General features: G+C 54.9%; 2 protein-coding genes across 2 annotated transcripts in view; one reads left to right on the top strand and one right to left on the bottom strand.

Annotated features, from left to right (window-relative positions):
* The first annotated feature begins 263 nt into the window (after positions 1 to 263).
* Positions 264 to 4,052, top strand: LOC140741251 (NADH dehydrogenase [ubiquinone] 1 alpha subcomplex subunit 4-like 2). Its single transcript, XM_073071235.1, has 4 exons — positions 264 to 441; positions 1,009 to 1,097; positions 1,864 to 1,924; positions 3,802 to 4,052. The coding sequence occupies exons 1-4, from the start codon at positions 400 to 402 to the stop codon at positions 3,856 to 3,858; spliced, it is 249 nt and encodes an 82-aa protein (XP_072927336.1). The 5' UTR covers positions 264 to 399; the 3' UTR covers positions 3,859 to 4,052.
* Positions 4,053 to 4,179: 127 nt separating this feature from the next.
* Positions 4,180 to 23,485, bottom strand: part of shmt2 (serine hydroxymethyltransferase 2 (mitochondrial)) — a 48,441-nt gene continuing 29,135 nt past the window's right edge. Inside the window, exons 7-12 of the mRNA XM_073071234.1 lie at positions 15,214 to 15,353; positions 11,888 to 12,053; positions 10,551 to 10,650; positions 9,020 to 9,175; positions 7,326 to 7,433; positions 4,180 to 4,647 (exon numbers count right to left, since the gene is read on the bottom strand). Coding sequence (XP_072927335.1) covers positions 4,520 to 4,647; positions 7,326 to 7,433; positions 9,020 to 9,175; positions 10,551 to 10,650; positions 11,888 to 12,053; positions 15,214 to 15,353 — 798 coding nt within the window. The 3' untranslated portion in view covers positions 4,180 to 4,519. The remainder of the gene's footprint in view (positions 4,648 to 7,325; positions 7,434 to 9,019; positions 9,176 to 10,550; positions 10,651 to 11,887; positions 12,054 to 15,213; positions 15,354 to 23,485) is intronic.

Raw genomic sequence — 23,485 nt, forward strand, 5'->3', positions numbered from 1 at the left:
TGAAAATGAATCTCAAAGTAGTATATGGTAACTAACATACTTCCATGATAAATTTACTTTCAACCTCTTCTCTCCCTCTCTCCTTCTCCATTGCCACCTCTTCGCCCCTCTCTCCCTCCCCCCACCCAGCTCTGCTCTCAAAGTTTGCTTCCTTCACCCCCTCGCTTTCTTTCGCTCCCCCTCCCCCACTCTCTTTCTCTCCTACCTTCCCCCTCCCCCTAATCTCTTTTCACCCTGCCTCCCTCCCCTTTGTCCAAAACCCGGGCTCCGTTCCCAGCGCTGAGCCCTCCTCCCTTTTGCCACACGCACGCACACACACACAGAGCTCCCTGTGTCTCGGCTCCGGACACCGGTCACTGGGACGTAACGAGACGGGACGAGGCAGCTCGGATTGGGAACATGTTCCGGCTTTTGGTCAAACAAGCGCGGAGACACCGCGGAGTGAGTCACGGGGCGACGGGCGGGGGGAGATGGAGAGAGGTAGCGTGGGAGAGAGGGGAGGGAGACGAGATGGAGGGAAGGTGAAGCAACGGAGGGGGGAGTCATGAGACGCTGGCGGGATACTGGAGCAGCCACGAAGCAAACTCTCCCTCTTACCTCCCTTTTTCCCACGCCTCTCCTTCCCCCTTGCCATCTTCCTTTCCTCACCCATCCCTCCCGTTCTTCCTTTCACCATCTCTCCTCACACTTCTCAAACCTTATTTAAAATTCCCTGTTCCCACCTTCAGACTCAATCCTCCCTCACCTTTCCTGCTCACACCCTCTCAAAGCCGCCTTTACTCCCTCCCTCAACTCCTTTCTTCCTCACAAGGATGGCGAAGAGGCACTATCCCCATTCGGTCTCCCCCTTAACCTCCCCAACACCCGGTGATTTCCAACGTCCCCATTCAGTGTCCCCCTTAACCTCCCTAATACCTGTCTCCCTCTGGGAGTGGGGTGGGATTGGAGGGAGGAGATGGGGAGAGGGTCTCCTCGTGCTTACTTCATATTTGCCTTTTCTTGGTACAGCTTATCCCCCTGTTCTTTTTCATTGGATTGGGGATGGGATCTGCATCTCTGTACCTCCTCCGTCTGGCCGTGCGGAATCCGGAAGTCATGTAGGTATTGTTGGTGATGTGTTGGGAGGGGGGGGGGGGTTTAATTTAGTGCTTGCGTTTTAACAGGATCTGCAGAGCAAGATGTGGAATGCTTCGCTCCTGGCCACCCCTTGCACAGTGTGGTGCCCCCTCCTGCCATCTCTATTCTGTGCATATCCATGTGCCTGTCTACAGCCTTTGATCTCCCCCCTCCCTGTCATTGTATCCGCCTCTCCCACCACCCTCGGCAGCACGTTATCCGCTCACTGAGTAAAAAAAAACTTGCCCCTCACATCTCCTTTGAACTTGTATCCTCTCAAACTGAAATGCACACCCTCTGGCATAAAAGATTCTGTGCCCCTCACAATCTTATAAACCTCGACCAGGTCTCCCCTCAGCCTCCGCCGCTCCAGAGAAAACAACCCAGGTTTGTCCAGCCTCTCCTTGTATATGCCCTCTAATCCTGGTGAACCTCCTCTGCACCCTCTCCAAAGCCCCCACACCCTTCCTGTGATCAGAACTGAATGCTATACTTCAGAAGCGGCCTGATCTGAGTTTCGTGAAGCTGCAACATAACTTCCTGACTCAAACTCAGTGCCTCGACTAACAAAGGCAAACTTGCCGTACGCTTTCTTCACTGCCATGACAACCTGTTCATAGCAGCTCTTTCAGGGAGCTCTGATCTCCCCAGATCTCTCTGTCTTGTTGCAATTTGAGAAGGGGTGGAGTGGGGTGGTGGAAAATCAAATGGCCTAAACTAACCTGCCTGTGTCTCTGTCTCTCCTAGCTGGGACAGGAAGAATAACCCAGAACCCTGGAACAATCTCAGTCCCACCCACCAGTACAAGGTAAGATGGTAGCCCCTAACAACCCGGCTGACAGCCCCATGAGTCAATCGCCCTGAAGTTCATTTGGACCAGGAGTCACACCGAGTGTATTGATATCCTCTCAGCAGAATATGTGGGCGCTCAGCCAACTTCATCCCATGGCCCCCATGTCCTTCCCTGGCACAATCCAGACTCTGGAGCTGCCCCAGATCAATGAAGGAATAAGAATTAGGCCATTTGGCCCATCAAGGCTGTTCTGCCACTCAGCTGTAGCTGAATCTCTGAATGTAGAGCAGTACAACAGAAGAACAGGCCCTTTGGCCCACAATATTGCGCTAAACTAATTAAACTCGTAATTGACTTACTAAAGTAATTCCTTTCTGCCTACACAATGTCCATATCCCTCCATTCCCAGTACATTTATGCACATAGGAGCCTCTTAAACACCCCTGTCGTATTTGCCTCCACCAGCATTCCTGGCATCCACCACTTTGTGTGTAAATAAACTTATCACACAAATCTCCTTTGAACTTAACCCTCTTGTCTTAAATACATTTCCTCTGTATTAAACATTTCAAGCCTGGGGAGAATGATACAAGCTGTCTGTCTAGGTTTCTCATAATGTTATAAATCTCTTATCAGGCCTCTCCTCAGCCTCCATCACTCTAAAGAAGACAACTCAAGCTTGTCCAACCTGTACATCCAGGCAGCATCTTGGTGAATCTCTTCTGCACCCTTTCCAAATCCTTCACACTCTTCCTGTAATGCTGCGACCAGAACTGAATACAGTACTTCACATGCAGCCTAACCAGAGCCTTATAAAACTGCTATATAACTTCCCTACCCTTGAACTCACTGTTTTGACTAATAAAGGCAAGCAGACTGTATGCCTTCTTTATTAACTTGTATAGCCACTTACAGGGAGCTGTGGACCTTGACCCTAAGGTCCCCTGTATATTGATGCTCCCAAAACTGTCATTAACTGTGTCCTGTCCCTTTACATTAGATGGTCCAAGTTTCAACACCTCTCACTTGCCCAGATTAAACTCCATCTGCTTTTCTTTGCCATATATCTGGTCTATATCCCACTGTATCCATTGGCAACCTTCTATACTGTCTAAAACACCACCCATCTTTGTAGCTGCAGCTTCACGATTCTTATCCTGACCGATGTAGGCAAGCATGTCATATGCCTCCTCGACCACGCTATCTACTTGTGTGGCCACATTCAGGGGGCCATGGACTTGAAGCCCAGGATCCCTCTGTACGTAATCGTTCTTGGACTCCTGTCAAGTACAACACATCATACTTGCCCGATTAAGCTCCATCGCTATGTCTATGTTTACAACCGGTCCAGAGGAAGCTTATGAGAATGGGGGGCCTGTACCCGCTGGAGTTTAGGAGAATGAGTGGGGATATCATTGAAACATATTGAATTTTGAAAGGCCTAGACAGAGTGGATGTAGAGAATATTGTTTTGATTGTGGGGGAGTCTAGGACCAGAGGGCACAGCCTCAGAATGGAAGGATGCCCATTCATTTAGATCAGAGATAAGAGTTCTTTAGCCCAAAGGGTGGAGTCCATTGTCACGGATGACTGTGGAGGCCAAGTCATTGGGTATATTCAAAGTGGATATTGAGATGTTCTTGATTAATAAGGGCATCAAAGGATACGAGGAGACGGCAAGAGAGTGAGGTTGATAAATAAAATAAATCAGCCACAGCCTAATTCTGTTCCTATGTCTTATAGTCCACATCTAGTGGAAATCTTCCTCAGCTGTCCAGATCATTTGTAGAACATTAGAAGCAAAGCAGGTGGTATCTGGGGGGAACCCTTTGAGCTACTTGCCCCCCCCCATTTCACCTGACCTCACTGATTCTCTCCTCCCCTCTCCTCAGTTCATGGCCGTTGAGACTGACTACAGCAAGCTAAAGAAGGAACGTCCAGACTTCTAGAGCCTTCCATGTCCAGCGAGGAAGACAGAAGGGGTGGGTGCATCGAAGGAGCCTTACACCCGCACCCCCTCAGCTATTGTAGACACTCCCACCCCTCACATAAAACCACATCGTAGTGCCTTGGCCTTGAACAGAGTTCTAGGGAATTTGTATCCAAGCTTTTATTGTACAACTAGAATAAAGTTTTCAGCAAACTCCTGTGTGTATTTTCGGGGAGGGGCTGGTGGGGGAGGTTTGTGTTATGGGAGGGGTGGGGTCAGTGAGGGGGAGAGGGGTGAGGGGTTAGCACCGCGCTATGTCAGAGAATCAGCCCTCGAGTCATTTAATGCGGGGGAAAATGCAATTTTGATTTTATTTCTGGACCTTTGTGTACAGAAACAGGGGGAGAGTGAGGGGGTTGGAGAGAGAGAGGGAGGGGGAAGAAGAGGGATATGGGGAAGGAGAGGGAGGAGGTGGGAGAGAGAGAGGTATGTGGAGGGAGAGTGGGGTCATGGAAGTTGGAGAGGGAAGGGAATGAGGGAGGGAAGTTGGGATGTCAATTATCCAAAAGGGATATTCAGCCAGTTATCACCCATCCCTCGGTTGTTGGCCTCCATCAGTGGGTTCTAATGGTTGGTCCCTCCTCCCTCTGTGACCCTCTCCCCTGGATCTCCACCCTTCATCAATGGTCCTTGAAGCCTGGCATGGGGAAGCTCCTGGCAAATTCCTCAACGCGCCCCCGAAGATCGGCGAGTTTGGCTGTGGCGTCAGGATCTGCGAGGAGAGCCTCCTTGAACTCCTTCAGGTTCCCTGCAGGGTTGTAGAGGTGGGGGAAACAGAAAGGAGGTGAGTGTGGTTAGAACACAAAAACGGTTATGAGAGGGACCAACCTGAGCTTCCTGGCCCCAGCTGGTGTGTTGTGATGACGGCGTAGGGGGTATCTTAACAGGACCCTAAAGATTCCAGACAAGGATGGTCCAGATCCCAGAATGGGATAGCAAGGAAAGCAGGCTCCTCGACCCACCATGTTGTGCCAAACTAACCTAATGTCACCTAACTAAACTACTGCCTTCTGTCTACACAATGTCCATATCCCTCCATTCTCTGCACATACACATGTCTATCTAAGAGCCTCTTGTTATGATACCAGCCCCCTCCTTCCTGAGAATCGCAAGATCGCTATTAATTCGGGTCTTGGACCCAGGAAATGAGAGACAATGCAACGGATTTTGACCATTGTTACTTGGAGACACCTTTGTGGATTGCGACTCTATGCTATGTGCCAGCTATCAGTGCTGCGTGCACACCCTCGGACAATGTGGGGTGGGGATTGTATCACCCCACCTTGATTGACATCTACAACTCTGCAAGTCAAGATAAAAAGGGACTGCAGGAGGCAGTACCCCAGCGACGCACCAGAAGGAGACACCATCGCTCATCGCTCCCGTGATGACGGGAAGCTATTCGGGAGCCACGTGTGATTCGTTTCCCCTAGCCTGGGGAGCGAGTGGCTGATAACACTGAAAAGGACTTCGAACTGACAACGGGGAACCCACGTTCCCGATTCAACGATTTGAGTCCAAAAGGCTGGCAAGTTTATTTTCTCACCAAAAATCTCTCTCTCTCCAACACGTGAAACCCAGCGGTCCCCAAAAGGCTAAAAGCCTGCATGAACTCCAGAGACTTTGATATTTCCATCGGACAATATTTTTACCCCTAGACAAACGATAGAGCTACTTCTTATTGTTGATTATTACTATACCCGCGCTCTAGATTGAGTAGACGACGTATATTATCTGAATGTTTGTATTAACCTTACTTTTGTGCCCCTTTATAAATAAAAACGTTTAAAAATAGTACCATCAGACTTCAACGGACCTCTCTATCTTTGCTGGTAAGTGACCCAGTTATGGGGTTTCGTAACACTCTTAAACTCTTATTGTAGCTGCTTTCACCACCACCCCTGGCAGCACATTCCAGGCACCCACCACTCTGTGGAAAAGAAGACTTTTCCGTGAAAAAGGTGCCCCACACATCGCCAGACCAACAAACTGACAGCGGACTTCAGGAAGGGGAAGTCGAGCGCACACACACCAAGTCTCATCGAGGGATTAGAAGTGTGAGCAGCTTAAAGTTTTTGGTGTCAACATCCTGAACCCAACACACTGATGTAATGAAAGAGGCGGCACAACAGTATTTCTACTTTGTTGGGAGTTTGAGGAGATTCAATATGTTACCAAAAACTAGCAAATTCCTATAGATGTACGGTGGAGAACATTCTAACTGGGTGCATCACAGTCTGGTACAGAGGCTCCTTCAAGAGGCAGGGTCTCAAGATGGCGGCATCCATCACTAAGGATCCCCACCACCCAAGACATGTCCCCTTCTCGTTACTATCATCACGGAGGAAGTACAGCAGCCTGAAGACCCACACTCAGCGATTCAGGAACAGCATATTCCTGAACGGTCCAGAACCCATGAACTCCACCTCGCTATTCCACTTTGGCACTTCTTAATCTTTGTAACTCATACGCATTGCATTGAAGTACTGCTGCAAAACGACAAATTTCACGGTATGTTGGTGATAATAAACCTGATTCTGATTCAAAACTTACCTCCTCTCACCTTAAATGCATGCCCTCTAGTATATATTTTGACCCATCTGTCTACTCTGTCTCACAATCTTACAAACCTCTATCAGATCTCCCCTCAGCCTCCGCTGCTCCAGAGAAAACAACCCAGGTTTGTCCAGCCTCTCCTTGTAGCTCTTGCATGCCCTCTAATCCAGGCAGCATCCTGGTGAACCTCTTCTACACCCTCTCCAAAGTCCCCACACCCTTCCTGTAATGGGACGACCAGATTTGAATTTGATACTCTAAATGTGACCTAAACAGAGTTTTATAAAGTTGCAACATAACTTCCTAATCCTTGAACTCAATGCCTCGACTAATGACGCAAGCATGCCATTGCCTCCTTTACAGATTGTCAATCGTTACATCTACTTTCAGGGACTTGGACCCCTGAATCCCTTTGTATATCAACACTCTTGAGACTCCTGCAGTTCCTCTTACATTTGACCTCCAAAAGTGCAAACTCTCAAGAGTGGCAAGCTTCCTTCAGTCTAACCTCACTATATCCAGAATAATCAGAATCAAAATCAAGTTTATTATCACTGATGTCATGAAACTTGTTTTGCGGTAGCAGTACAGTGCAATATATGACATATAACTCCCTCCACACCGTCCGTCACACGCTCCTGGGGTCAGACAAAGGGTGAAGCACCTTCCACACCGTCCGTCACACGCTCCTGGGGTCAGACAAAGGGTGAAGCTCCTTCCACACCGTCCGTCACACGCTCCTGGGGTCAGACAAAGGGTGAAGCTCCTTCCACACCGTCCCATCACACACTCCCAGGGTCAGGGAGATTGAACACAACCCCCAACACCTCAGACTTGCTGCAAGGTCTCCCGACCAACCATAACTTTTACCTGTTTTCTTCTTGACGTCTAAGGCAATGGAGATTCCCTCGTCGATAAATGCCACCACCTTCTCAAAGTCAGTCTCCTTGAATTGCCTTGATGTCAGGGCAGGGGCTCCTGAGAGAGTGGACACACACGTAAGTTTCAGAAATGTTTCAAAGGCCCTTTACCAACTCAACCACCCCGATACAGAAAGATCAAGAAATGAATGTGTGACAAAAACCATATCCTCCCCAGTACCCCACCATCAGACACAGAGTGAATCTCCCTCCACACCATCCCATCACACACTCCCAGGGTCAGACACAGAGTGAAGCTCCCTCCACACCATCCCATCACACACTCCCAGGGTCAGACACAGAGTGAAGCTCCCTCCACACCGTCCCATCACACACTCCCGGGGTCAGAGACAGAGTGAACCTCCCTCCGCACCATCCCATCACACACTCCCGGGGTCAGACACAGAGTGAATCTCCCCCCACACTGTCCCATCACACACTCCCAGGGTCAGACACAGAGTGAATCTCCCTCCACACTGTCCCATCACACACTCCCAGGGTCAGACACAGAGTGAATCTCCCTCCACACCGTCCCATCACACACTCCCGGGGTCAGACACAGAGTGAATCTCCCTCCACACTGTCCCATCACACACTCCCAGGGTCAGACACAGAGTGAATCTCCCTCCACACCGTCCCATCACACACTCCCGGGGTCAGACACAGAGTGAATCTCCCTCCACACTGTCCCATCACACACTCCCAGGGTCAGACACAGAGTGAATCTCCCTCCACACCGTCCCATCGCACACTCCCAGGGTCAGACACAGAGTGAATCTCCCTCCACACCGTCCCATCGCACACTCCCAGGGTCAGACACAGAGTGAATCTCCCTCCACACTGTCCCATCACACACTCCCAGGGTCAGACACAGAGTGAAGCTCCCCCCACACTGTCCCATCACACAATCCCAGGGTCAGACACAGAGTGAATCTCCCTCCACACAGTCCCATCACACACTCCCGGGGTCAGACACAGAGTCAATCTCCCTCCACACTGTCCTATCACACACTCCCAGGGTCAGACACAGAGTGAATCTCCCTCCACACAGTCCCATCACACACTCCCGGGGTCAGACACAGAGTCAATCTCCCTCCACACTGTCCCATCACACACTCCCAGGGTCAGACACAGAGTCAATCTCCCTCCACACTGTCCCATCACACACTCCCAGGGACAGACACAGAGTGAATCTCCCTCCACACTGTCCCATCACACACTCCCAGGGTCAGACACAGAGTGAATCTCCCTCCACACTGTCTCATCACACACTCACAGGGTCAGACACAGAGTGAATCTCCCTCCACACTGTCCCATCACACACTCCCGGGATCAGACACAGAGTGAATCTGCCTCCACACTGTCCCATCACACACTCCCAGGGTCAGACACAGAGTGAATCTCCCTCTACACCGTCCCATCACACACTCCCAGGGTCAGACACAGAGTGAATCTCCCTCCACACTGTCCCATCACACACTCCCAGGGTCAGACACAGAGTGAAACTCCCTCCACACTGTCCCATTACACACTCCCAGGGTCAGACACAGAGTGAATCTCCCTCCACACTGTCCCATCACACACTCCCAGGGTCAGACACAGAGTGAAGCTCCCTCCACAGTGACTCAGGGGTTGAATACTTACCCAGCCTGAGGCCGCCGGGTGAGAGGGCACTCTTGTCCCCAGGACAGGTGTTCTTGTTGGCCGTGATGGACACCAGCTCTAATGCTCTCTCTGCTCTGGCTCCATCCAGCCCTTTTGGTCGCAGATTCACCAGGACCAGGTGATTGTCCGTTCCACCTGTAACATGGGTGTTGTGCAGTTACAATATCACCCCTCACAACACACAATGACTGAAAACCAGCAGCAGGGAAGCCGGCCCATCAGCCCATCCTGTCCGTACCGGTCACAGTCACTATGTCAAATGCCGATGCAGATCACAGGAAGGGGACTGAGAGCTTAGTGACATGGTGTCATGACAACAACCTTGTCCTCAACATCAACAACAGAGCTGGCTGTTGTCTTCAGGAAGGGGAATTGTGCACATAGTCCTGTCTACACCTACAGGTGTAGCTTCAAGTTCCTATAGGTGTGAATATCTCCAAAAGCCTGTCCTGGTCCAACCACATTGAATTCACAGCCAAGAAAGCTGACCAATGCCTCTACTTTATCAGGAGGCTAAAGAAATTCTGTACGTCCCCTTTGACCCTCACCAATTTTTACTGGTGCACCATAGAAACCATTCTGTCTGGATACACAGTGGCTTAGTACGGCAACTGCTCTGCCTGTGACCACAAGAAACGGCTGAGAGTTGTGGGCACAGCTCAGCACATCATGAAAACCAGCCTCCCCTCCATGGACTCTGTCTACACTTCTCACTGCCTTAGTAAAACAGACAACATCATCAAAGCCACCACCCACCCCAGACGTTCTCTCTTCCCCTCACCCTCTCCCATCAGGCAGAAGACACAAAAGCCTGAAAGCACAGCTTCTACTCCACTTTAATAAGACTATTGAACAGTCCCTTAGTACGATAAGACGGACTCTTGACCTCACAATCCACCTTATTGTCTGCCTGCTCTGCACTTTCTCTGTGACTGTGACACTTTATTCTGCATTCTTTTATTGTTTTACCTTGTTCTACCTCAGTGCACTGTGTGATGATCTGTGTGTACAGCACGCAAAACAAGCTTCTCACTGCCCCAGTACATGTCACAACGATAAGCCCATTTACTGATTTATCCATCTATCTGTATTACAAATCCTCCAACAATTCGCTGATACACTCTAGCTTATCGCCCTACAACCCCCTTGCCCGACGTTCTCCACAGTCACTGGAATGTTCAACCACATCACGTTGTAACGGCAGCCATCCCACCACGAGGGGGTGACAGGGCTGGGTTGAAAATAAATGTAACAAGAGCAGTTTGCTACAGGACAGATGTGTCACTCGGTTCTTCAACAACTGGACCTGGTAATGTGACAGAGACAAGGAGAGGTGCAAGAGATGGAGAGGGTCACAGAGGGGTGCAGGGGGTGGAAAAGGTCATCGAGACGGGGTGGTGTGTAGTGAAGGGAGGAGTTCACAGAGCCCGGGAGGGATGGATAGGGTCATGAAGACAGGAAGGGTAGGGGAAGAGGGCGAGGGGGAAGGATGAAGGAAGATGCCACTCACCAGATACCAAGGTGTAGCCTCTCTTCAGCAGGGCATTTGCCATGGCCTTTGCATTTTTTAGGACCTGCTGGGAATATTCTTTGAACATCGGGGAGTTCGCCTGTCGGGGGAGGAACAGTGTCAAACCTTTCACTACACCAGGGTGGGAGTAGAGAGAGCCTCCCTGAGTCACACCTGTCTTGTGAATCCTCTCCCCTCCCCAACTCATGGGATTGTATGTAGGACTGGAGAGAGGAGGTTGTATGGAGCTGTGGGAAGGTTGTGCGAATTCAGTGAGGGAGCTGGGGAAGGGATGGAGGGAAGAGGAAGGATGGGTGAGGGGATGGAGGATGGAGGAAAGCGGAAAAGAGAGGGATGGGTCAAGGTGTTGGGGTGGAGGGGAAGAGGAGAAAGAGAGAGGGATTTGGCAGGATGGAGGGGGAAGAGGGGAAAGAGAGGGATGGGTGAGGGGGTTGGGAAGGGATAAAGGGAGGGAAGAGGAGAGAGATGGACAGGTGAGGGTATTGGGGGGAGGTAGGAGATAATTTGACAGCTATTGCTTTATTCCAAGGGGTGTTAGGACTTCAGAAGTTGGGACCTCTTTGTAAGACTAGCCCAATTTACAGGACAATTTACAATGGGCAATTAACCGTACTCACCGGTGCATCTTTGGATTGTGGGAGGAAACCAGAGCATCTGGAGGAAATCCATGCGTTCATGGGGAAGGACATACAAACTCCGTACAGAGACACATCGGAATTGAACCCTGGACCTCCAATGCCCCGAGCAATAATGGTGTTGAGCTAACTGTTGTACCAGATGTTGGAGAGTACTGTGTGCAGTTCTGGAAGGATGGGATGGGATTGAGCTGAAGGCAGTGCAGGAAAGATTCACTGGGATGCTGCCAGGATTGGAGGGCTTGTGGTATAAGGAGAGACTGGACAGGCCGGAACTGTTTTCTCTGGAGTGAACGAGGCTGAAGGGGTGACTTGATAGGGGTCAATAAAATCATGAGGGGTTAGAAAAGGTGAGTTAGTTTAAGGTGAGAGGTGTTGAGGGGAGTGGGAGCAGGTTACCTGTTTCAGGGCTGCTGGAGGTGTTGAGGGGAGTGGGAGCAGGTTACCTGTTTCAGGGCTGCTGGAGGTGTTGAGGGGAGTGGGAGCAGGTTACCTGTTTCAGGGCTGCTGGAGGTGTTGAGGGGAGTGGGAGCAGGTTACCTGTTTCAGGGCTGCTGGAGGTGTTGAGGGGAGTGGGAGCAGGTTACCTGTTTCAGGGCTGCTGGAGGTGTTGAGGGGAGTGGGAGCAGGTTACCTGTTTCAGGGCTGCTGGAGGTGTTGAGGGGAGTGGGAGCAGGTTACCTGTTTCAGGGCTGCTGCCACGCTTGCGATGGCGTGGTTGTGCGGGCCACCTTGCAGCGAAGGGAAGACGGCAAAGTTGACCCTCTCTTCCAGATCGTACATGACCTTAGCTCCCGTCTTCTTGTCCACTGAACGCACTCCCTTGCGGTAGAAGATAAGGCCCGCGCTTTGGGAGAAGGTGGTGAGCAGAGGTCAGGCATTGCAGACACAGCGTACGGTAGTTGTTGGGAACTCGGAGGGACTCGAGGGAGTCAGACAAGACAGTCGGCGTCTGGGAAGGTGACCGATCCCAGGTGCCCTGATAGATTCCAGTGTTGTGCGAGAGAGTGAATGAGAGAGTGAATGAGAGAGGGATGGAGACAGGGAGGGAGAGAAGGAGGGAGCGGGGGGAGTGAGGTAGGAGGGAGATGGGCGAGGGACAAGGGGGGGGAGAGGGAGACAGAAAGAGAAAGAAAGACAGCGGAGGCTGGAGAAAAAGGACATTTCTGATTGAGACCCTTTGCCAGGAAGCTGGCCCTTTTGCAGTGTTGTTTGAAGGGGTGGGTGTGTGGTGGGTCTTTGACAGTGGATATAACAGACACCCAAAATACTGGAGGCATTCAGCAGGTTAGGCACTATCTCTGTAAGGAACTGAATGGAAATAAAGAAATTCAGCATGTCCCCCTGACCCTCACCAATTTTTATTGATGCACACAAAAAGCATGCTACCTGGATGCATCAGGGTTTGGTACGGCAACAGCTCTGCCCGTGACCGCAAGAAACTGCAGAGAGTTGTGGACACAGCTCAGAACATCACGAAAAGCAGACTCCTCCACGTGGACTCTGGGATGACTCCATCTGGTCCAGGTGACTTATCCACCTTAAGACCTTTGAGTTTACCTAACACTTTTTCCTTTGTAATAGCAATGGCACTCACTCCTGCTCCCTGACACTCACAGACCTCTGGCACACTGTTAGTGGTCTATAATACAACCCTATTAATGTGATCATACCTTTCCTGTTTCTCAGCTCCACCCATATGGCCTCTATAGACAAGTCCTCTAATCTGTCCTGCCTGAGTACTGCTGTAACATTTTCCCTGACTAGCAATGCCACTCCCCCACCCTTCATCGCTCTGCCTGTATCACGTCTGAAACATCGGAACCCTGGAACATTGAGCTGCCAGTCCTGCCCCTCCTGTAGCCAAGTTTCAGTAATGGCTATGATGTCATAATTCCACGTGTCAATCCACACCCTCAGCTCGTCAGCCTTCCCCACAATACTCCTCGTATTGAAATAGACACACCTCAGAAGATTATTACCATCACACACAACCTTTCTATTTGTGACTTTGCATGAATCTTTAACATCATTTATTTTCACCCCCGTTCCACTATCTGCTCTGGCACTTTGGGTTCCCATCCCCCTGCAAATCTAGTTTAAACCCTCCCCAATAACACTAGCAAACCTCCCTGCAAGTATATTGGTCCCCTTGTAGTTCAGGTGTAACCTGTCTCTCTTGTATAGGTCCCACCTGCCCCAGAAGAGGTCCCAATGATCCTGAAATCTGAAACCCTGCCCCCTACACCAGTTCCTCAGCCACGTGTTCATCCGCCAGAGCATCCTGTCCTTACCCTCACTGGCACGTGGCACAGGTAGCAATCCTGAGATTACCACCCTCGAGGTCTTGCTTTTTAACTTCCTACCAAGCTCTCTATACTCACTCTTCAGGACCTCATCACTCTTCCTTCCTACGTCATTGGTACCGATGTGTACCACGACATCTGGCTGATCACTCTCCCATTTCAGAATGCTGTGCACACGATCAGAGACATCCCTGACCCTGGCACCCGGGAGGCAACAAACCATTGGGAGTCTCTGTCACGACCACAGAACCTCCTGTCTGTACCTCTAACTATCGAGTCCCCTGTCACTACCGCTCTCCTCTTCTTCCTCCCTCCCTTCCGCACTGCAGAATCAGACTCAGTGCCAGAGATCCGGCTGCCGCAGCTTGTCCCAGGTAAGTCACCCCCCCCAACAGCATCCAAATCGGTATACTTGTTGCTGAGGGGAATGGCCACAGGGGAACCCTGCTCTGCCTGCCCTTTCCCCTTCCCTCGCCTGACGGTAATCCAATTCTCCTTTGGCGTGACTGCCTCCCTGTAGCTACTATCTACAAACTCCTCATTCTCCCGAATGATCCGGAGGTCATCCAGCTCCTGCTCCAGTTCCCTAACACGATTTGTTAGGAGCTGCAGCTGGATGCACTTCTTGCAGATATTGTTGTCAGGGACACCGGAGATCTCACTGACTTCCCACATCCTGCAAGAGGAGCATTCCAACATCCTGCCTGGCATTCTCTCTACTCTAAACAAACAAAACTTACCGGAACCCACCCTCGCCTCTGCCTGTTCACACCGAAGCCTGTTGAGCCAAAGCCGTCCCACTCTGCTCCCTCTCACTCCACTGCCCGCTGGATACGGTGGTCTTTCTTTTTTAAACCTTTGGCGCTCTACGTCACGGGCCTGTGCAGTCTAGCCTCTTTTACCCGAGCAGTGTAAAAAAATGACTTCTCTCCGAGATTCCTGTGAACTCTCCGAGAACTGTGACACTTTATTCTGTTATGTTTTACCTTGTTCTACCTCGATGCCAACGATCTGATCTGTATGGACAGTATGCAAGACAAGCTTTTCACTGTATCACAGTACGGGTGACAGTAATAAACCAATTCCAATAAGTTGATGTTTTGGGCTGACACTCTTCATTAGGAGGTGGGGGTGTGTGTGGATGTTGTGAAGCTAGGAGGCAATCAGTGGAAGAGATAAAGGCCTGAAGAAGGAATTTTACACCTTCCTCCCTCTACCTTGTTTCACCTATCACTTACCAGTTTGTAATATTTCCTCTCCCCTCACCTTCTTACTTTTGCTTCTGCCCCCTTCCTTTCCAGTCCTGATGAAAGAGCTCGGCCTGAAGTGCTGACGGTTTATTCCCCTCTGTAGATGCTGCCTGACCTGCTGAGTACCTCCAGCATTTTGCGTGTGTTGGGCAGGTCCAATGATGGGAAAGGTGTAGAGGGATATGGGCCAAACAGGGATGGAGGGGACCAGGTGAGTTGACACGGACTAAAAGGGCCGAAGGGCCAGTTTCCGTGTTGTATCACTCTGACGATCCACCCCAGCTCAGGCAAAGGTTCTGCAGCCATTGAAATGAGGGAGGGGTAGCGAGCACTGAGCACCACATTGCGGAAGGAGCAGTGAGGAGGGAGTGCGATGGTGAGGGAGGGGGCGGTGAAGAGGGAGCGCCACGCTGTGGCAGGGACGGTGAGGAGAAGGGCGATAATTTCTCACCGGGCTCCGCGGAGTGTCTTGTGCGTGGTACTGGTGACCAGGTCCGAGTACTCGAAAGGAGAAGGAATCACCTTGGCTGCCACCAGCCCACTGATGTGGGCCATGTCGGACAGTAAGTATGCCTTCACCTCATCACAGATCTGTTTGGGGGGAGAAATCAGGTCCAAACTCTGTAACGCTCTCCCCACCCTGTCTCTGTGACCCCCTCCCTCCTCTACACCCCTCCGTGTGTCTGTGACCCCCCACCCCTACACCATTCACCGTCTCTGTGACCCCTCCCTCCTCTACACCCCTCCCTGTCTCTGTGACCCCCTCCCTCCTCTACACCCCTCCGTGTGTCTGTGACCCCCCACCCCTACACCATTCACCGTCTCTGTGACCCCCTCCCTCCTCTACACCCCTCCCTGTGTCTGTGACCCCCTCCCTCCTCTACACCCCTCCCTGTCTCTGTGACCCCCTCCCTCCTCTACACCCCTCCCTGTCTCTGTGACCCCCTCCCTCCTCTACACCCCTCCCTGTGTCTGTGACCCCCCACCCCTACACTATTCACCGTCTCTGTGACCCCCTCCCTCCTCTACACCCCTCCCTGTGTCTGTGACCCCCCCACCCCTACACCATTCACCGTCTCTGTGACCCCCTCCCTCCTCTACACCCCTCCCTGTGTCTGTGACCCCCCACCCCTACACTATTCACCGTCTCTGTGACCCCCTCCCTCCTCTACACCCCTCCCTGTGTCTGTGACCCCCCACCCCTACACTATTCACCGTCTCTGTGACCCCCTCCCTCCTCTACACCCCTCCCTGTGTCTGTGACCCCCTCCCTCCTCTACACCCCTCCCTGTGTCTGTGACCCCCCCACCCCTACACCATTCACCGTCTCTGTGACCCCCTCCCTCCTCTACACCCCTCCGTGTCTGTGACCCCCCACCTCTACACTATTCACCGTCTCTGTGACCCCCTCCCTCCTCTACACCCCTCCCTGTGTCTGTGACCCCCCACCCCTACACTATTCACCGTCTCTGTGACCCCCTCCCTCCTCTACACCCCTCCCTGTGTCTGTGACCCCCCCACCCCTACACTATTCACCGTCTCTGTGACCCCCTCCCTCCTCTACACCCCTCCCTGTGTCTGTGACCCCCCACCCCTACACCATTCACCATCTCTGTGACCCCTCCCTCCTCTACACCCCTCCCTGTCTCTGTGACCCCCCACCCCTACACTATTCACCGTCTCTGTGACCCCTCCCTCCTCTACACCCTTCCCTGTGTCTGTGACCCCCCACCCCTACACCATTCACCGTCTCTGTGACCCCCTCCCTCCTCTACACCCCTCCCTGTCTCTGTGACCCCCCACCCCTACACTATTCACCATCTCTGTGACCCCCTCCCTCCTCTACACCCCTCCCTGTCTCTGTGACCCCCCACCCCTACACCATTCACCGTCTCTGTGACCCCCTCCCTCCTCTACACCCCTCCCTGTGTCTGTGACCCCCTCCCTCCTCTACACCCCTCCCTGTCTCTGTGACCCCCTCCCTCCTCTACACCCCTCCCTGTCTCTGTGACCCCCTCCCTCCTCTACACCCCTCCCTGTGTCTGTGACCCCCCTCCCTCCTCTACACCCCTCCCTGTGTCTGTGACCCCCCACCCCTACACCATTCACCGTCTCTGTGACCCCCTCCCTCCTCTACACCCCTCCCTGTGTCTGTGACCCCCCTCCCTCCTCTACACCCCTCCCTGTCTCTGTGACCCCCTCCCTCCTCTACACCCCTCCCTGTCTCTGTGACCCCCTCCCTCCTCTACACCCCTCCCTGTGTCTGTGACCCCCCACCCCTACACTATTCACCGTCTCTGTGACCCCCTCCCTCCTCTACACCCCTCCCTGTGTCTGTGACCCCCCACCCCTACACTATTCACCATCTCTGTGACCCCCTCCCTCCTCTACACCCCTCCCTGTGTCTGTGACCCCCCACCCCTACACCATTCACCATCTCTGTGACCCCTCCCTCCTCTACACCCCTCCCTGTGTCTGTGACCCCCCACCCCTACACTATTCACCGTCTCTGTGACCCCCTCCCTCCTCTACACCCCTCCCTGTCTCTGTGACCCCCCACCCCTACACCATTCACCGTCTCTGTGACCCCCTCCCTCCTCTACACCCCTCCCTGTGTCTGTGACCCCCTCCCTCCTCTACACCATTCACCGTCTCTGTGACCCCCTCCCTCCTCTACACCCCTCCCCATCTCTGTGACCCCCTCCCTCCTCTACACCCCTCCCTGTCTCTGTGACCCCCTCCCTCCTCTACACCCCTCCCTGTGTCTGTGACCCCCCACCCCTACACCATTCACCATCTCTGTGACCCCTCCCTCCTCTACACCCCTCCCTGTGTCTGTGACCCCCCACCCCTACACCATTCACCGTCTCTGTGACCCCCTCCCTCCTCTACACCCCTCCCTGTGTCTGTGACCCCCCACCCCTACACTATTCACCGTCTCTGTGACCCCTCCCTCCCCTACACCCTTCCCTGTGTCTGTGACCCCCCACCCCTACACTATTCACCATCTCTGTGACCCCCTCCCTCCTCTACACCCCTCCCTGTCTCTGTGACCCCCCACCCCTACACCATTCACCGTCTCTGTGACCCCCTCCCTCCTCTACACCCCTCCCTGTGTCTGTGACCCCCTCCCTCCTCTACACCCCTCCCTGTCTCTGTGACCCCCTCCCTCCTCTACACCCCTCCCTGTCTCTGTGACCCCCTCCCTCCTCTACACCCCTCCCTGTCTCTGTGACCCCCTCCCTCCTCTACACCCCTCCCTGTGTCTGTGACCCCCCACCCCTACACTATTCACCGTCTCTGTGACCCCCTCCCTCCTCTACACCCCTCCCTGTGTCTGTGACCCCCCACCCCTACACTATTCACCGTCTCTGTGACCCCCTCCCTCCTCTACACCCCTCCCTGTGTCTGTGACCCCCTCCCTCCTCTACACCCCTCCCTGTGTCTGTGACCCCCCACCCCTACACCATTCACCGTCTCTGTGACCCCCTCCCTCCTCTACACCCCTCCGTGTCTGTGACCCCCCACCTCTACACTATTCACCGTCTCTGTGACCCCCTCCCTCCTCTACACCCCTCCCTGTGTCTGTGACCCCCCACCCCTACACTATTCACCGTCTCTGTGACCCCCTCCCTCCTCTACACCCCTCCCTGTGTCTGTGACCCCCCACCCCTACACTATTCACCGTCTCTGTGACCCCCTCCCTCCTCTACACCCCTCCCTGTGTCTGTGACCCCCCACCCCTACACCATTCACCATCTCTGTGACCCCTCCCTCCTCTACACCCCTCCCTGTCTCTGTGACCCCCCACCCCTACACTATTCACCGTCTCTGTGACCCCTCCCTCCTCTACACCCTTCCCTGTGTCTGTGACCCCCCAGCCCTACACCATTCACCGTCTCTGTGACCCCCTCCCTCCTCTACACCCCTCCCTGTCTCTGTGACCCCCCACCCCTACACTATTCACCATCTCTGTGACCCCCTCCCTCCTCTACACCCCTCCCTGTCTCTGTGACCCCCCACCCCTACACCATTCACCGTCTCTGTGACCCCCTCCCTCCTCTACACCCCTCCCTGTGTCTGTGACCCCCTCCCTCCTCTACACCCCTCCCTGTCTCTGTGACCCCCTCCCTCCTCTACACCCCTCCCTGTCTCTGTGACCCCCTCCCTCCTCTACACCCCTCCCTGTGTCTGTGACCCCCTCCCTCCTCTACACCCCTCCCTGTGTCTGTGACCCCCCACCCCTACACCATTCACCGTCTCTGTGACCCCCTCCCTCCTCTACACCCCTCCCTGTGTCTGTGACCCCCTCCCTCCTCTACACCCCTCCCTGTCTCTGTGACCCCCTCCCTCCTCTACACCCCTCCCTGTCTCTGTGACCCCCCACCCCTACACTATTCACCGTCTCTGTGACCCCCTCCCTCCTCTACACCCCTCCCTGTGTCTGTGACCCCCCACCCCTACACTATTCACCATCTCTGTGACCCCCTCCCTCCTCTACACCCCTCCCTGTGTCTGTGACCCCCCACCCCTACACCATTCACCATCTCTGTGACCCCTCCCTCCTCTACACCCCTCCCTGTGTCTGTGACCCCCCACCCCTACACTATTCACCGTCTCTGTGACCCCCTCCCTCCTCTACACCCCTCCCTGTCTCTGTGACCCCCCACCCCTACACCATTCACCGTCTCTGTGACCCCCTCCCTCCTCTACACCCCTCCCTGTGTCTGTGACCCCCTCCCTCCTCTACACCATTCACCGTCTCTGTGACCCCCTCCCTCCTCTACACCCCTCCCCATCTCTGTGACCCCCTCCCTCCTCTACACCCCTCCCTGTCTCTGTGACCCCCTCCCTCCTCTACACCCCTCCCTGTGTCTGTGACCCCCCACCCCTACACCATTCACCATCTCTGTGACCCCTCCCTCCTCTACACCCCTCCCTGTGTCTGTGACCCCCCACCCCTACACCATTCACCGTCTCTGTGACCCCCTCCCTCCTCTACACCCCTCCCTGTGTCTGTGACCCCCCACCCCTACACTATTCACCGTCTCTGTGACCCCTCCCTCCCCTACACCCTTCCCTGTGTCTGTGACCCCCCACCCCTACACTATTCACCATCTCTGTGACCCCCTCCCTCCTCTACACCCCTCCCTGTCTCTGTGACCCCCCACCCCTACACCATTCACCGTCTCTGTGACCCCCTCCCTCCTCTACACCCCTCCCTGTGTCTGTGACCCCCTCCCTCCTCTACACCCCTCCCTGTCTCTGTGACCCCCTCCCTCCTCTACACCCCTCCCTGTCTCTGTGACCCCCTCCCTCCTCTACACCCCTCCCTGTCTCTGTGACCCCCTCCCTCCTCTACACCCCTCCCTGTGTCTGTGACCCCCCACCCCTACACTATTCACCGTCTCTGTGACCCCCTCCCTCCTCTACACCCCTCCCTGTGTCTGTGACCCCCCACCCCTACACCATTCACCATCTCTGTGACCCCTCCCTCCTCTACACCCCTCCCTGTGTCTGTGACCCCCCACCCCTACACCATTCACCGTCTCTGTGACCCCCTCCCTCCCCTACACTATTCACCGTCTCTGTGACCCCTCCCTCCTCTACACCCCTCCCTGTGTCTGTGACCCCCTCCCACCCCTACACTATTCACCGTCTCTGTGACCCCCTCCCTCCTCTACACCCCTCCCTGTGTCTGTGACCCCCTCCCACCCCTACACTATTCACCGTCTCTGTGACCCCCTCCCTCCTCTACACCCCTCCCTGTGTCTGTGACCCCCCACCCCTACACTATTACCGTCTCTGTGACCCCCTCCCTCCTCTACACCCCTCCCTGTGTCTGTGACCCCCCACCCCTACACCATTCACCGTCTCTGTGACCCCCTCCCTCCTCTACACCCCTCCCTGTGTCTGTGACCCCCTCCCTCCTCTACACCCCTCCCTGTGTCTGTGACCCCCCACCCCTACACTATTCACCGTCTCTGTGACCCCCTCCCTCCTCTACACCCCTCCCTGTGTCTGTGACCCCCTCCCTCCTCTACACCCCTCCCTGTGTCTGTGACCCCCTCCCTCCTCTACACCCCTCCCTGTGTCTGTGACCCCCCACCCCTACACTATTCACCGTCTCTGTGACCCCCTCCCTCCTCTACACCCCTCCCTGTGTCTGTGACCCCCCACCCCTACACTATTCACCGTCTCTGTGACCCCCTCCCTCCTCTACACCCCTCCCTGTGTCTGTGACCCCCCACCCCTACACCATTCACCGTCTCTGTGACCCCCTCCCTCCTCTACACCCCTCCCTGTGTCTGTGACCCCCCACCCCTACACTATTCACCGTTTCTGTGACCCCCTCCCTCCTCTACACCCCTCCCTGTGTCTGTGACCCCCCACCCCTACACCATTCACCATCTCTGTGACCCCTCCCTCCTCTACACTATTCACCGTCTCTGTGACCCCTCCCTCCTCTACACCCCTCCCTGTGTCTGTGACCCCCCACCCCTACACCATTCACCGTCTCTGTGACCCCCTCCCTCCTCTACACCCCTCCCTGTGTCTGTGACCCCCTCCCTCCTCTACACCCCTCCCTGTGTCTGTGACCCCCCACCCCTACACCATTCACCCTCTCTGTGACCCCCTCCCTCCTCTACACCCCTCCCTGTGTCTGTGACCCCCCCACCCCTACACTATTCACCGTTTCTGTGACCCCCTCCCTCCTCTACACCCCTCCCTGTGTCTGTGACCCCCCACCCCTACACCATTCACCATCTCTGTGACCCCTCCCTCCTCTACACTATTCACCGTCTCTGTGACCCCTCCCTCCTCTACACCCTTCCCTGTGTCTGTGACCCCCCACCCCTACACTATTCACCGTCTCTGTGACCCCCTCCCTCCTCTACACTATTCACCGTCTCTGTGACCCCTCCCTCCTCTACACCCTTCCCTGTGTCTGTGACCCCCCACCCCTACACTATTCACCGTCTCTGTGACCCCCTCCCTCCTCTACACCCCTCCCTGTGTCTGTGACCCCCCACCCCTACACCATTCACCGTCTCTGTGACCCCCTCCCTCCTCTACACCCCTCCCTGTGTCTGTGACCCCCCACCCCTACACCATTCACCGTCTCTGTGACCCCCTCCCTCCTCTACACCCCTCCCTGTGTCTGTGACCCCCTCCCTCCTCTACACCCCTCCCTGTCTCTGTGACCCCCTCCCTCCTCTACACCCCTCCCTGTGTCTGTGACCCCCCACCCCTACACTATTCACCGTTTCTGTGACCCCCTCCCTCCTCTACACCCCTCCCTGTGTCTGTGACCCCCCACCCCTACACCATTCACCATCTCTGTGACCCCCTCCCTCCTCTACACCCCTCCCTGTGTCTGTGACCCCCCACCCCTACACTATTCACCGTCTCTGTGACCCCTCCCTCCTCTACACCCTTCCCTGTGTCTGTGACCCCCCACCCCTACACCATTCACCGTCTCTGTGACCCCCTCCCTCCTCTACACCCCTCCCTGTGTCTGTGACCCCCCACCCCTACACCATTCACCGTCTCTGTGACCCCCTCCCTCCTCTACACCCCTCCCTGTGTCTGTGACCCCCTCCCTCCTCTACACCCCTCCCTGTCTCTGTGACCCCCTCCCTCCTCTACACCCCTCCCTGTGTCTGTGACCCCCCACCCCTACACCATTCACCGTCTCTGTGACCCCCTCCCTCCTCTACACCCCTCCCTGTGTCTGTGACCCCCTCCCTCCTCTACACCCCTCCCTGTCTCTGTGACCCCCCTCCCTCCTCTACACCCCTCCCTGTCTCTGTGACCCCCTCCCTCCTCTACACCCCTCCCTGTGTCTGTGACCCCCCACCCCTACACCATTCACCGTCTCTGTGACCCCCTCCCTCCTCTACACCCCTCCCTGTCTCTGTGACCCCCTCCCTCCTCTACACCCCTCCCTGTGTCTGTGACCCCCCACCCCTACACCATTCACCGTCTCTGTGACCCCCTCCCTCCTCTACACCCCTCCCTGTGTCTGTGACCCCCCACCCCTACACTATTCACCGTCTCTGTGACCCCCTCCCTCCTCTACACCCCTCCCTGTGTCTGTGACCCCCCACCCCTACACCATTCACCGTCTCTGTGACCCCCTCCCTCCTCTACACCCCTCCCTGTGTCTGTGACCCCCCACCCCTACACCATTCACCATCTCTGTGACCCCCTCCCTCCTCTACACCCCTCCCTGTGTCTGTGACCCCCCACCCCTACACCATTCACCATCTCTGTGACCCCCTCCCTCCCCTACACCCTTCCCTGTGTCTGTGACCCCCCACCCCTACACTATTCACCGTCTCTGTGACCCCCTCCCTCCCCTACACCCCTCCCTGTGTCTGTGACCCCCCACCCCTACACCATTCACCGTCTCTGTGACCCCTCCCTCCTCTACACCCTTCCCTGTGTCTGTGACCCCCCACCCCTACACTATTCACCGTCTCTGTGACCCCTCCCTCCTCTACACCCCTCCCTGTGTCTGTGACCCCCCACCCCTACACTATTCACCGTCTCTGTGACCCCCTCCCTCCTCTACACCCCTCCCTGTGTCTGTGACCCCCCACCCCTACACCATTCACCGTCTCTGTGACCCCCTCCCTCCTCTACACCCCTCCCTGTGTCTGTGACCCCCCACCCCTACACCATTCACCGTCTCTGTGACCCCCCTCCCTCCTCTACAC

The sequence above is a fragment of the Hemitrygon akajei genome, chromosome 18, assembly GCF_048418815.1.
Source record: "Hemitrygon akajei chromosome 18, sHemAka1.3, whole genome shotgun sequence".
Classification (NCBI taxonomy): domain Eukaryota; kingdom Metazoa; phylum Chordata; class Chondrichthyes; order Myliobatiformes; family Dasyatidae; genus Hemitrygon; species Hemitrygon akajei.